Source organism: Acinonyx jubatus, chromosome F2 (genome assembly GCF_027475565.1).
Source record: "Acinonyx jubatus isolate Ajub_Pintada_27869175 chromosome F2, VMU_Ajub_asm_v1.0, whole genome shotgun sequence".
In the NCBI taxonomy this organism is placed as follows: domain Eukaryota; kingdom Metazoa; phylum Chordata; class Mammalia; order Carnivora; family Felidae; genus Acinonyx; species Acinonyx jubatus.
Genome location: NC_069394.1, coordinates 38,923,391 through 38,937,209, shown reverse-complemented (window position 1 = coordinate 38,937,209; position 13,819 = coordinate 38,923,391). Strand labels below are relative to the sequence as shown.

Below are 13,819 nucleotides of genomic sequence, written 5' to 3'. Positions count from 1 at the left end.
CTTAACAACTTTCCTGTATAGTAGCCCTCCCTGTGCCTATTGGCAGTTTCATTTTCCATGATTTCAGTTACCCCCAGCCAACTGCGGTGGAGAAGCAGAGGATCCTGCTTCTGACTTATACTCAGAAGGTCAATAGTAGCCCAATGCCACGTCACAATGCCTCATTCACCTCACTTCATTTCATCATGTATGCATTTTATCATTACTATGTTGTAATCTTGGTGACATCACTCCCTGATGGCACTTTTTTTTTAATTTAAATTTTACTTAACATACAGTGCAATATTGGTTTCAGGGTAGAATTCAGTGATTCATCACTTTTATTTAGTGCTTTATACGTGTGCTTTGTTTTCTCACGTGCTCATCGCAACAAGCGCCCTCCTTAGTACCCATCACCCATCTAGTCTGTCTCTCACTCACCTCCCTCAATCAACCCATAGTTTGTTCTCTATCACTAAGAGTCTCTTATGGTTTGTTTCCCTCTTCTCTTCCCACCATTCCCATATGTTCATCTGTTTTGTTTCTTAAATTCCACATATGAGTGAAATCATATGGTATTTGTCGTTCTCTGATTGACTTATTTCACTTAGCATAATACATTCTAGCTTCATCCATGTCATTGCAAAGGTCAAGATTTCATTCTTTTTGATGGCTGGGTAATATTCCATCGTGTGTGTGTGTGTGTGTGTGTGTGTGTGTGTGTGTGTGTGTACTTCTTTATCCATTCATCAGTTGATGGACATTTGAGCTCTCTCCATAGTTTGGGTATTGTTGATAATGTTGCTATAAATACTGGAGTGCATGTCCCCCTTTGAATACGTATTTTTGTATCCTTTGGGTAAGTACCTAATAATGCAACTGCTGGATAATAGGGAGTTCTGTTTACAGTTTCTTGAGGAACCTCCATACTGTTCTCCAGAGTGACCGTTCCAGTTTACATTCCCACCAACAGTGCAAGAGGGTTCCCCTTTCTCTGCATCCTCACCGATACCTGGTGTTTCTTGTGTTGTTAATTTTAGTCATTCTGACAGGTGTGAAATGGTATCTCATTGTGCTTTTGATTTGTATTTCTCTGATGATGAGTGATATTGAGCATCTTTTCTGTTGGCCACCTGGATGTCTTCCTTGGAGAAGTGTCTGTTCATGTCTTCTGCCCATTTCTCCAATGGATTATTTGTTTTTTGGCTGTAGAATTTGATAGGTTCTTTATAGATTTTGGATACTAACCCTTTATCAGATATATTGTTTGCAAATATCTTCTCCTGGGGAACCTGGGTGGCTCAGTCTGTTAATCCTCCAACTTTGGCTCAGGTCATGATCTCACAGTTCATGGTTTGAGCCCTGCATCGGGCTCTGTGCTGACGGCTCAGAGCCTGGAGCCTGCTTCAGATTCTGTGTCTCCCTCTCTCTCTGCCCCTCCTCTGCCTGCACTCTCTCTCTCTTTCTCTCGAAAATAAATATAAACATTAAAAAAATAATAGAAGTTTTATTATGGTAAAAAAAACTGCATGTAACATAAAATGTACCATCTTAACCATTTTTTCAGTGTCCATTTCAGTAGTGTTAAGTATATTCACATTGCTGTGAAACAGGCGTCCAGAACTTTTTCATCTTGCAAATCTGAAACTCTATACCCATTGAAACAACAACTTCCCATTTCCTCCTCCCTTCCTACCCCTTCCCTGCCCCTGACAAGCCCTATTCCACTTTCTCTGAATTTGACTATGCTAGATCCCTGAGATGAATGGATCAGGCGGTATTTGTCTCTCTGTGACTAGCTTATTTCACTTAGCATAATGTCTTTAAGGTTTATGCCTGTGGTAGCATGTGACATGATTCCCTCCTCTTTTAAGGCTGAATAATATTCCACCGTATGTATATGCCGCAGTTTGCTTATCCGTTCCTCTGCCGATGGACACCTGTGTTGACGTCGGTCTTTTGTGAATAATGCTGCTCAGAACGTGGGTGTGCCCCCTGCTGGTTTTAGAAAACGGGAAAGTATGTGTCCCAGGCCCCTCATCAACTGGTGTCTGGGAGTTCGGCCAACAGGAAGTACTGGTGAAAGACCGGAGGTTAGGAGCAGGGGAGAGGCCAAAGCATCCTCCTCTTTCTGTCTGTTTTGGGAGGTGTTCCCAACAGTGGCCCTGACGCCCCGCTCAGCCACCTCTGCTGGTGGTCCTTTCTGTTGTCTCTGCCCGGCCAGGCAGGAGGCCATGGCTTCCTTTCTCCTCTTGCCGGTGTCTCGACTGCCTCTTTGTCTCTCCTCTGTTTTCTCATCTGTGTGCAACTCTGCCATAAAATTTAAGTTTTCTTTTGATGGTGGGACACAATACAGTAACACGTGAGGATAGACGAAAGGCAGAATTCTTTGTTACTTATGGCTCCAAATGAAAGAAGACAGCCAGGCGGGGGGTGGGGGAGGCCTGGGGGGTTGTGCCGGGAACAGGGTAACAGCAAGTTGGAACGGCAAGAGATGGCTTATGTATGGCAAGCACAGTGAGGTTAGCCAGGTTTTGAGGGCTCACTGGGGATTGGGTCTTTTGAATAATTCTGCAGACCCGAGGAAGAAAGGGCCACTGAGGTTAGGTATTTGGGGCCTCTGGCCTTGGGTAAGTGTGTGTTGTAACCTAGGGGTGTTAGGGCCTGATGAGGGAAGTAGTTGGGGTGGGGGCTCAGCAAACTGTCGCAAAGGGGAGTTGATCGCTTTGAGCTGTAGCTACAAAACTGGCACTCAGAAAATACTTTATTGCAGCAACCAATTCCCTGTATTACCTTCCTTCTGTGTGAAGTATCTAGAATGATCCCTGTTTTCCCCGCCTGGACTCTGACTGATACGATGTATTCCAGTGCATTCCAAATCTTTACACACTGATAAACAACTAGAGTAACATCTTAGTATCACCGCGGACCAGAATACTGTTGCTTTATCGTTAGCCACACTATCTCCCTCTAATGAATCTCTCTGCCCATCTTTGTCCCTCTCACTATTTTAGGAGTTTCTTAGAAGCAGGGATTGTGTCTTATGCCCTGCTTCTCACAACCCCAGACCAGAACCCAATCAGACCCAAATGTGTGCTTTAATAAATATATGATTAATTACGTGGGTCTCTGAGAGCACATCAATCATTATTTTTTGACTTCCACCTTGGCTGCAGTTCAGGCCTGGAGCCAGCTCTGCATTCTGACCTTCACAGTCCTGACCCCCGACTGGGACAAGATCCAGACTCTTCGATGAATCATCCGACATACTACTTATTTTCTTACGCACACTCCTATAAAATTGGCGTTTATCACAGCTTCCACGAAACAGTTGTTATCTGATGGCTTTCACTTTTCTTGTTGTTGAGTCTTGTTTTTAATCTGAGAGAGAGACACGGGGCCTATCTTCAGGGCCAGCTTCATGGGCGTGTGACCCGGGCAAATAGCACAGGGTCCCCTGCTTAGAACAGCCCACGCGTGGTTTAATGTCGCTATCTTGAGATGCTTAATATTTGTAAACAAGAGGCCCCCCATTCCCAGTGTTGCACTGGACCCCAAAAATAATTTGGCCAGTCCTCCCTATCTTGTTTGTATGTACCTTGTGACATTAATTGAGCTTAGAGGCATATGGGTTTAATATTTATGAAACTCTCAGTAGTTCAGAAGCTCCCCACTTTCCTTAGGAGATTTGCTCCAGGCCTCTCAGTGCAGCATGGTATGAAAAGCACCCCCCCCCCCCATACTGACAGCTCTAAAACTTCCTTAGCCCCATCTTCTCTACTCCAACCTCCTTCCTTTCAAATGTAAACTCCCAGCTATCATAGTACTTGCTGTTTCTAAACTTGTGAGCTTGCCAGATGCTGGGCCTTTGCATATCCTGCTCCCATCCTGTCTGGGGCTGCCCTCTGTCTCTCTCCTGGCCAACACCAACTTACTTCACAGGTGTGAACCTAGATGTCCCTTCCCTGATCGCCCCAAAACTGAGATATGGGGCTCTCCTAGCACCCTGTGCTAAACATATAGTGGCATTTATCTTGCTTTCATGTTATTTTCCGTTTATTTCTCCATTTCCCTCTGTAAGTTGTGAGTTCCCTTTAGGTAGAAAGTGTCTCATGTTCTCTGAGCTGAAAGCCACACTCAGCCTCAAGGAGGTAGTTGCTAAGTTTCCATTCACCAGATTCATGACTGCATGAATGAACAGATCCCTGGTTTATTTGGAGAGTGCATGAGGAGACCTATAAGGTTTTCTTTTGAACCACCAAGGACTGAGCAGTACTTACATCGTTGAAGACGACGTTCAAGAGCACCCTGTGTCATAGGCACGTGGATTCCTTTTCCAACTCCTCCAGGGAAGGCGCTGCCTCCCTTTCTCCTTTTCAGGAGAGCTACATGGTAGCAGCTCTTTGAATTTCTCAGCCTTTGAGGGGGTTCCTGAGGTCTCTCCTGGGACAGACCCTAGCCCAGGTCATAGAGGAAGCTCCGGGGAGACCTTTCCTACTCCCAAAGAGTGTCTGGCCCTATGCAAGTCCTGGATCAAGATCAAGTGTTTCTTCCATCCCCTATATCTGTGCTCCTGGTCTACTTTCTATTCACCCCTACAAGGCCCAATTGAAATGCTAACTCCCCCATTTTAATGTAATTGATGGCTCTAGGCTTTCCCACTGCATTGTTGTAATCTGTAGGGATACTCGGCACAGGGCACACGTTCTGACTAATGCCATGGTGACCTGTGCTGTAGACTACACAGTCAATTTTGGGATCAGGAGCAGAGTGTTCTCATCTTCCAGCCTTTGTGTCTTTACTTCTTACAAATAGTCATCACTCAAATTAACCCTGGGCATTTTGGGTCACTAGCCGATAGTCTGAAATACAATTCGTCCCAGAGAAAAAGAGATTTGAAAAAGGAACAAGAGTGGCTTTATCTGATGGAAAGAAAAAGTTTCTGTCAGTTCACTGGAAAATACCCGCCCTTGGAAGAAGGGGGCCCGGGGAGGATACAGGGAGAGAAAAATGGGAAGTACAAGAAGGCAAGGGAAGGGACCTGGGTGACAGAAGTTGCAAGGCCTCAAGTCCTAATGGTAAGGTTTTAATTTGGTAATGATGGGGGCGTCGGGGTGGCTCAGTCAGTTGAGCATTCAACCCTTGGTTTCTGCTCAGGCCATGATCTCACTGTTCCTGGGTTGAAGCCCTGCATCAGGCTCTGCACTGACAGTGCGAGGCCTGCTTGGGATTCTCTCTCTCTCCTTCTCTGTCTTCCCATCCCAGTCACCCTGTCTCTGTCTCTCTCCAAATAAATAAATAAACTTAAAAAATAAATATATAAAATTTGGTCATGATGTAGGCAGGCCCAGTCTGAGGACCCAGAGGGTCCCTGTAGGACCACTCCAAAGGGTCCTTGGCATCACCAAGGATGGAAATCAAACGTGAGCCAGAAGGAAGTGAGAGCAGAGTTTATTGAGTAGTGTTAAGTGATAGAGTATAGCAGGTGGTGTGTCTGGGAGACTCAGAAAAGGAGATGTGGGCCTCCCCGTCACTTGGGGTTAGGAGTTTATATTGGAGAGGGGTCCAGGGTACGTGTTCCTCCAGGGACCCAGGGTTTGGTCCCATCAAAGGCAGGTGTCAGGCAAATGAACGATGTTATTCCATAAATCACTGAAGGTGGGGGGATTGATGCCAATGCTGTTGATGGAGGTTTGTTGGAAGCTAATGTCCTGGAATATGTTTGGGATTCGGTTCTTTTGAGATGTTATCAGGTGTTTAGGGGGCCTAGGATGAAACTCGTAGAATGATTAACTTTCTTGCTTCCCCCTGTGGAGTGGGAACATAGCTTTTTTGATTCACTCAGATGCAAGGTAAAGTATGGAGTATGAGGAAATGGAGCCTAGCATAGAAATATCCGGCATAGAGCCTTTCTAAAATGGAGACCTTTCAGTTTCCCTGTCTCAGTGATGAAGGTACCGTGGAGACAGAAGAATGGGAGAGGAGGGGTGAGTGACTGACCAAGGTCACGCAGGCTGTCACCCTTTGCTCTTACAGAAAACAGAGCAAGTGTGACCCCAGATGCTGACGTGCCTAGGGAATGAAAACAAGGTGACCTGTCTACATAACTGTACCCCTGCAATCCGTATTCCAGTTACATATGCTGCTGTTTGAGGATGTAACCCAGCTGTGACTAAGTTCTGTGGGAAGCCTCTGGTTTTTTTTCTTTGGTTTTGTTTGTTTTTGCCAATCCCCCCAATCCTCTTGCATCCAAATAAATATAACTCCAAGTTTTATTTCATAAACTTTGCTTGCAGATGTATTGTTTCTCTCCTTATCTCCTTGCTCCAGCCAGGTTTTTTTCAACTCTCTGTCTCTCTTCTTATCTAGAGCATTTTGGCAACCGTCTGTAAACTCAGCTCTTGAATAGCAAGCTCTGTGAAATATGAAATTCCCTTTAGTCAATGAATCATTTACCTAACGAATCTGAAATCCTGGTGGGGAGGGCAAAGCTGGAGGTAACTCTAGGAACATGCTGGCAGTTTGAATTTGGAAAGTAGCACTCCCCACCCTGATTCATGATTTCCTTTCCTGTTCAGTGCACTTCCTGCTTGTCCCACAGAAGTTTAAGAGAGGCTATGGGTATAATTGGTGGGACCTCGGTGGTTCAGTTGGTTGAGTGTCTGACTCTTGATTCCATGGGATAGAGCCCTGCGTTAGTCTCCATGCTGAGTGTGGAGCCTGCTTAGAATTCTCTCTCTCCCTCTCTTCCTCTCCCCTGCTCATGCTCTCTCTCTAAAGTAAAATAAATAAGTAAATAAATAACTAAATAAATAAATATAAAATTTAAAAATGGTTATGGCTATAATTACACATTAAAAATTTTTTTAAATCTTTATTTATTTTTGAGAGAGAGAAAGACAGATGGAATGCAAATGGGGGATGGAAAAAGACAGAGGGAGACACAGAATCCAAGGCAAGCTTCAGGCTCCAAGCTGTCAGCACAGAGCCCATCCAGGGGATTAGACTCAGGAACCTTAAGATCATGACCTGAGCCAAAGTCAGATGCTTAACTGACTGAGCCACCCAGGTGCCCTTATAATTACACATTAAATGGAAGACCCCAGAGAGAAAATTCTCTCTTGTGTGAGAGAAAACAGAACTTCTTAGTGAGAAAACAAAACAAAAGCTGATCTTTCTTCTTCCTTATTTCTGATTATCTCCCACAATGATGTTACTTATAATTTCCAATTAAGGGCCCACACCTGACATCTCTGGGGATGCCTCTCTGGTCCCTCTGGATCCAGTTTTAAGCTACACACTAAGAATGTAACAGCTTTACAGCCTTGTAAAACTAACTAGTCCTGCACTTAAACAGCCTCATCTAACACCTTCCTTCCTTCCTATATAACCTGTCCTTAAGAAATTTAAATCCAACCAATTGTTCTCTTGCTCCAAGTCTGAAATGAAACTTTGACATGCGCTATGCTTGGCTTAGACGGTGATTAGAGGCTAACCTAGGACAAGGGCGCTTTGAGAAAAAACAACAGATGGGAAGAAATAACTCCAAACTGGAGTCCTTTCTTTCAGTACCTCTTAACGCTCTATGTTGTGTCCTTCAGAGCCCTTGTGGCAGTAATTGGCTTTATGATTGTTTCTTTAGAGCCGCAGTCATGATTAAAAATGCTACTCGAAGCACAGCGAGGATGTCCTTGACACACATCCTATTTTCTGGGAAAAGGTTACTACTACCACAGTAATTGAGCTGGGAAGAGGAGACAAATTGCTCCTGGCGACTCCAGCAGCGGTTCAAAGTACTGCAGTTGACCGGAATCACACCCTGCAGTTTTCCCTCTTTCCAGTTCGCAAGATAACAGTGATAGCATTTGCATCTACAGATTATCTGCCAAATAGAAGTGGAAGGGGAGAAACCACAACCAGCTAGACTGTAAAAGAATCTCAAACCCGTGACAGAGTTACACAAATGACCACAGGAGAGAGGAGAGGCCCGGAACTCCACCGCGGGCCCACTCCGGGACCGGACCAGGGCGCAGGATGATTGATTTATTTACCCCCGGCCCGGGGCGCCCGCAGCTGGCTGGAGCCGGCGGTGACATCACGAGCCCGAGCGCGAGTCACGTGGCCCGCCCCGCCCCCTCCCGCTCCTCCTCCTCCCGCAGCCTTCGGAGCGCAGGGTCCGGCCGCCGCAGCCGCTCGGAGCTCTCGGCAGAGGCGCGGAGCGCGGGCCACGGGCAAGCGGGGGAGCCGGGCAGGCAGCGGCAGCGGCAGCGGCGGGGGAGCCGGCAGCAGCCCCCCGGCGGGCCCCGAGCAACGCGGCCGACGCTCCTGCAAACTTGGGCGCGCGCTCGCGCCACGGCGCCCGCGGCCCGAGCGATGAAGATGGTCGCGCCCTGGACGCGGTTCTACTCCAACAGCTGCTGCCTGTGCTGCCATGTCCGCACCGGCACCATCCTGCTGGGCGTCTGGTACCTGGTGAGCGAGGCGACGAGCGGGGGGCGCACCTGCCGGGGCGGAGGCGCCGGCGCCGCGAGCCCCCACCCCCGGCACGGGACGCCGGGACCCCGGGACCCCGGCCCATGCGCCCGCTGCACTCTGCACGCCCCCGAGTGCGGCCTCGGCATTGGGCTACACCGGCGCTAATCCGCTTAAAGTTGTATTATTAGAAACTTAATTCTGTGCGCGAGCCTGTCCGCGATCCCCGGCTCAGCCAACCTGTGGCGGGGGTCCAGCCCCGGCCCAGAGTCGGGGGCCGTGCGGGCTGCGGCGGGTTCCCCCGCTTCCGGTAAAAGTGCACTTGGTGGCCGGGAGAGCCCTGATCGGATCTGCGGACCACGTGTTTTCCATTCCTTTCTTTCTCCTCACCACCCGTTGGGCTTTGTGTTTAGTCGCGCCGCGACTGGGTCGTGGGGTGACGGGGCGCGTTCTGCCACCCCTGTGGTCGCGGTTGCAGCCCCGGCTTGCCCATTCTCCCAGCTCGCATCCCGGCCTCGGGGTTGCTGTCCGGTCTTCAGCTCGCGTTCCGGTCCCGAGGAGGAATGGTTGGGGGTTCTTGGCACGCTCCGTGAATGCGTCCCTCCACACGTTTGGTGTGAAGCCCTTACTCTAGGAAAGGATTTGCCAGGATTTACTGCGTTTCAGTTTCAGTGTGCCCGGGGTAGCCATTTTACACCCACTTACTTTCCTGCCCATTGACAGGTGATCCCTGTACCTTTCTTAGACGCTGCAGGCAAATCTTTTTTTTTTTTTTTAATTTTTATTTACTTATTTTTTAGGTTGGAGCTTTTAAGAACTTGTTTGTATGGGGAGCACTGATTATCAGGGGGCACTGAGGAAACCTGATGGAGTCTTTCTGGCCCTGTATGCCTCCTCCAGGTTGATTGTTGGCACCCCCGGACTGCGCCAACACTGAATCGGATTCCATTGCATTTCGGGTTTTGTGACATCATGTTGGAGGGTTAGACCCGAGCCACTTTGCAGTGAATACCACTGCATCATGAAGAAATCCCTTAAAAATGGTATTAAGATGGCATACTGAACTTTTTCGTGAGAATAAATTCTTAATCGTCAGAGGGGTTTTTTTGTTGGTTCATACTCACTTTTTTTGACATAATATGAACATCATGTCGAATTGTGTCGTTGTGCCATTTTAAGCAAAATATTTTCCCCCAGGCATATGGTGTTCTGTGTCCTATTTATAGTTTCAAGTTTCCTTTAGTCAGTGCCTATCACAGGCCACACAATAGACATTTTTGGCCTTAAAAGCTTTCGAACAGATCTTTGGTATGTGTGGATTCTTTTTGTGCAGTTGAACGCAGAGAGAACATCGGCGTCTTGGCTCAACCCTGACTTTGCTAAAAGCCAAGAAATGCTTTACAGAAATTTTAAATTCCAGCAAAAGGATAGTAGGTGGCCTCAAAACAGTGCTTTTACTGATGATCAAGACATACTATTTTATATAAATGTCTTGTGTCCTCCTTGAAAATGTTCAAGTCTGCAGACTTGCAAGTACATCAGTAAATGTAATTTGTAAAATCTAGGGCACTGCATTAGGCAAATGTACTACATGATCTGCAGGAAAGATAAATCTACTTGAGCCCTGTTGTTGGCTGTAATCCAACTAGACAGTACTGGTGTGATAAAAGGACAGTACTCTGCATGCTTTGTGTACTGTTTGAACATGCTCTTTGTGGAAAGTAGCTATCGCTGTGCATGTGTTAGCATTTGGAAACGGCATGGCCTTTTGAACGATAATTAGAAAGCTTTCTAGCAGATGTAAGAGTGCTACATTAGGTAAACCTAATAAATGAGAAACCTGACTTTATAGTACTGGTAATCTTCATAAAAAGTCTTTTGCATTTCATGAAACAGTTTTAGACCTTTTTTTTTTTAATAGTGAGTTTTATACCTTTAAATATAATTTGGTTTCCATAACTTTGACTTACATGAACATTTTTTTAAGATGAGGGAACAGGGTCACTGAAGAGCAAGGCATCTCGCGCTCCTTCCCCTACCCTTCTCACCCCACCTGTCATCTGGGTGGAATAGGGTCAGTTATCAGACGGGAAAAGAGTTGTCATGAAAAAAGGATAGGGCTGTGCATAGATATTCAAATAAGAGTTCAGTGGAACTCTTACACCAGATGGGTAAAGTGGGTCTTTTTAACGCATTTTCTAATTGCTTCTCCTACCACTACCACTTACTAAGGCTTTGTGTGCCAGGTACATACTAGATGCTTTGCATAATCTTGATGTCTACATATTCCTGGTGTGGTAGATTTTCTTACCCCCATTTTATAGATGAGAAAATAGAGGCCAAGAGAGCATAGGTGATTTACATAAAATTCCATGGTTGGTTTGTGGTCTGAGTGATATTTTAGTCTGCCTGTTTCCACTTGTTTTTATCTTTTATTTATTTTTTTATATTTATTTTTGAGGGAGAGAGTGCTTGGGGGAGGGGCAAAGAGAGGCACACAGAGAATCTCAAGCTGGCTCCCTACTCTCAGCGCAGAGGCAGAGCCAGCCTGTCACTGGGCTCAGCCCACAGACGGTGAGATCATGATCTGAGCCAAAATCAAGTGCGTCGGCTCAACCGGCCAGCCACGTAGGTGCCCCTGTTTTTACTGTTTAAAAGTTGTGTGTGGCTCAATCAGGTAAGTGAACGACTTTGGCTCAAGTCATGATCTCACCGTTCTGTGGGTTCAGGCTCCGTGTCTGATGCTGTGCTGACAGCTCAGAGCCTGGAGCCTGCTTCGGATTCCGTGTGTCCCTTTCTCTCTGCCCCTCCCCTGCTCACGCTCTGTCTGTCTCTCGAAAATAAATAAACGTTAAACAAATTTTTAAAGTTGGTGTGTGTTTTGTTTTTGCCTTGGAATAACAAAGACTTCCTTCAGTCCAGTAATGAAGCATGTTGATTTCAGGTATTTCTATTAGAGATAATTTTTTTATTTTTTCCTTTTGATGAAGGCATAATTTACATAGGGTGAGATCCACAGAAGTGTACAGTTCATTGAGTTGACAGATGCATACACCTTGTGTTACCCACACACCTAGAAAACATTTCCAAAACCCCAGAAAGTTCCCTTGTGCCTCTTCCCAGTTAATCCCTCCCACTGCCTCATCCCCACCCTAGAGTTTTACCTATTCATGTAAATGGAATTATACTGTATGTATTCTTTCATATCTGGTTTCTTTCACTTAGCATCAGCATCTTTTAAATTCATTCATGTTAATTGGAGTATATCAGTAGTTTGTTGCTTTGTATTGCTGAGTATTATTTTATTGTCTGAATAAATCACAATTTATTTATCCATTTGCCAGATGATGGACATTTGGGTTGTTTCCAGGTTGGGGCCATTATAGATAAAGCTGATCTGGACATTCTTGCACAAGACTTAATGCAGACGTATGTTTTTATTTCTCTAGAATAAATGCCTAGCAGTGGAATTGCTGGTTATGGAGTAGAAATATATTTAACTTTATAAGAAACTGCTGAGCAGTTTTCCAAAGTGGTTCTGCCAGCAACGTATGGAGTTCCAGTTGTTCCATGTCCTTGTCAACATTTAGGGTGGTCAGTCTTTAACTGTAGCCATTTTGGTGGGTATGTAGTTGCAGCTTATGGTAGCTTTAATTTGCATTTCCCTTGTGACTAATGATGTGGAACAGTTTATCTTTGTTTATTTGGCACTCATATATCATCTTTTGTGAAGTGCTATTTATTGCCCATTAAAAAAATTTTTTTTATGTTTATTCATTTTTGAAAGACAGAGACAGCACAAGCAGGGGTGGGGTGGAGGGCGGGGGGGTGGGGGGGAGACACAGAATGTGAAGCACACTCCAGGCTCTGAGCTGTTAGCACAGAGCCCGACGAGGGGCTCGAACTCACGAACCGCAAGATCGTGACCTGAGCCAACGTCGGACGCTCAACCGACTGAGCCACCCAGGCACCCCATTATTTGAGTTTTGTCTTTTTTTTTTTTTTAAGACGATTTATTGTGAGTGAGAGAGCAAGAGCAAGGGAGCGTGAGCAGGGGAGGAGCGGAGAAAGGGAGAGAGAATCCCAAGCAGGCTCCTGATGTGGGGCTCCAACCTACCAACCGTGAGATCATGACCCAAGCTGAAACCAAGAGTTGGACGTTTAACCAACTAAGCCACCCAGGTGCCCCAGGGTTTTGTTTTTTTCCTTAATGATTTGTAAGATAGCTTTCTGTATTTTGAATTCTGCATTTTGTGACTATTTTCTCCCAGTGTGTGGCTATCTACCCATTTTCTTAGTGGTATATTTTGGTGAATAGAAGTTTTAAATTTTAAGTTCAATTTGTCAGTTTATTCTTTTATGGTTAGTACTGTGTGTATTCTAAGAAATCTTTGCCTGCTCCCAAATTGTAAAGATACTCTCTTCTATGTTCTTCCAACACTTTGTGGCTTAGCTATTATATTTACATCTGTGATCCACCTCTAATTAATTTTTGTGTTACAGTGTGAGGTAGAGGTTTGTATTTGTTTCTTTTGAAAGGCAGTTTAACCTCTTGCCCTGAAAAGAAGCTGAATTTTTACATAACCTTTAATAACTACAGACATTTTCAGAGAGACAAATAAGATGATTATCCATCTTCACAGAGCATGAAGGCTGACTTGTCCTGGTTTCCAGAGGGTTCGTAATTTAAAAGGAGTACTTGAAGCAGGCTGATTGCTATGTAGTCTTCTGGGGTTTCCATTCTTTGTTCATCAAAACTTCCTGTTCTAAACCTGAATCCATTAACTGCCTCCCCACGTTCGCCCATACTCTAGTCTGTCTCTCACCGTCCATTTAGACTCCTCGGCTAGATGCCTTTCTCCTGCCACCTTCCTTAATTTCTTCCTTTATTCTGTTGCCATGTCCTATTGATTTTGTGATTACCTCCTTATTCTGGTCTCTCTTCTTTCTAACATTTTCCTCATTTAGGCTCTCGTAAGCAATCACCTGGCTATTATAACAGCCTAATAACTGGTCTCCTTGCTTCTAGCCTTGCCATCAACAGTCCATTTTTTTTCAGTCTGTTATAGATGCAGTTCCCTGAAGTATTTTTCTCAAACATAAATATGAACTTGTTAGCCTACTTCTAAGAACTTTGGTCCTCTATTCTAGGGAAGTCTGTGAATTTCATGACCTGTGTGTTGCAAGCCAACTTCAGTTGGCTTAAACAGCACAGTGGTTTCTGCCACGTCTTTCCCCTGTTTCCCACCCCTTCCTTTTCTGGTTACCCTCCTTTGCAAGCCATTGCTTAAGCCCTAAATCCTGAGATTCATTCAGATTTGATAAATGTAAGTTACCTGTCCACCCCTAAACCAAGCAGACCAGGTTT

At 45.5% G+C, this 13,819-nt stretch overlaps 1 protein-coding gene across 1 annotated transcript in view; it reads left to right on the top strand.

The window, feature by feature from the left end:
- Positions 1–8,122: 8,122 nt before the first annotated feature.
- Positions 8,123–13,819, top strand: part of LAPTM4B (lysosomal protein transmembrane 4 beta) — a 76,689-nt gene continuing 70,992 nt past the window's right edge. The window contains exon 1 of the mRNA XM_027064164.2: positions 8,123–8,451. Within this exon, the coding sequence (XP_026919965.2) occupies positions 8,353–8,451 (99 nt within the window). The 5' untranslated portion in view covers positions 8,123–8,352. The remainder of the gene's footprint in view (positions 8,452–13,819) is intronic.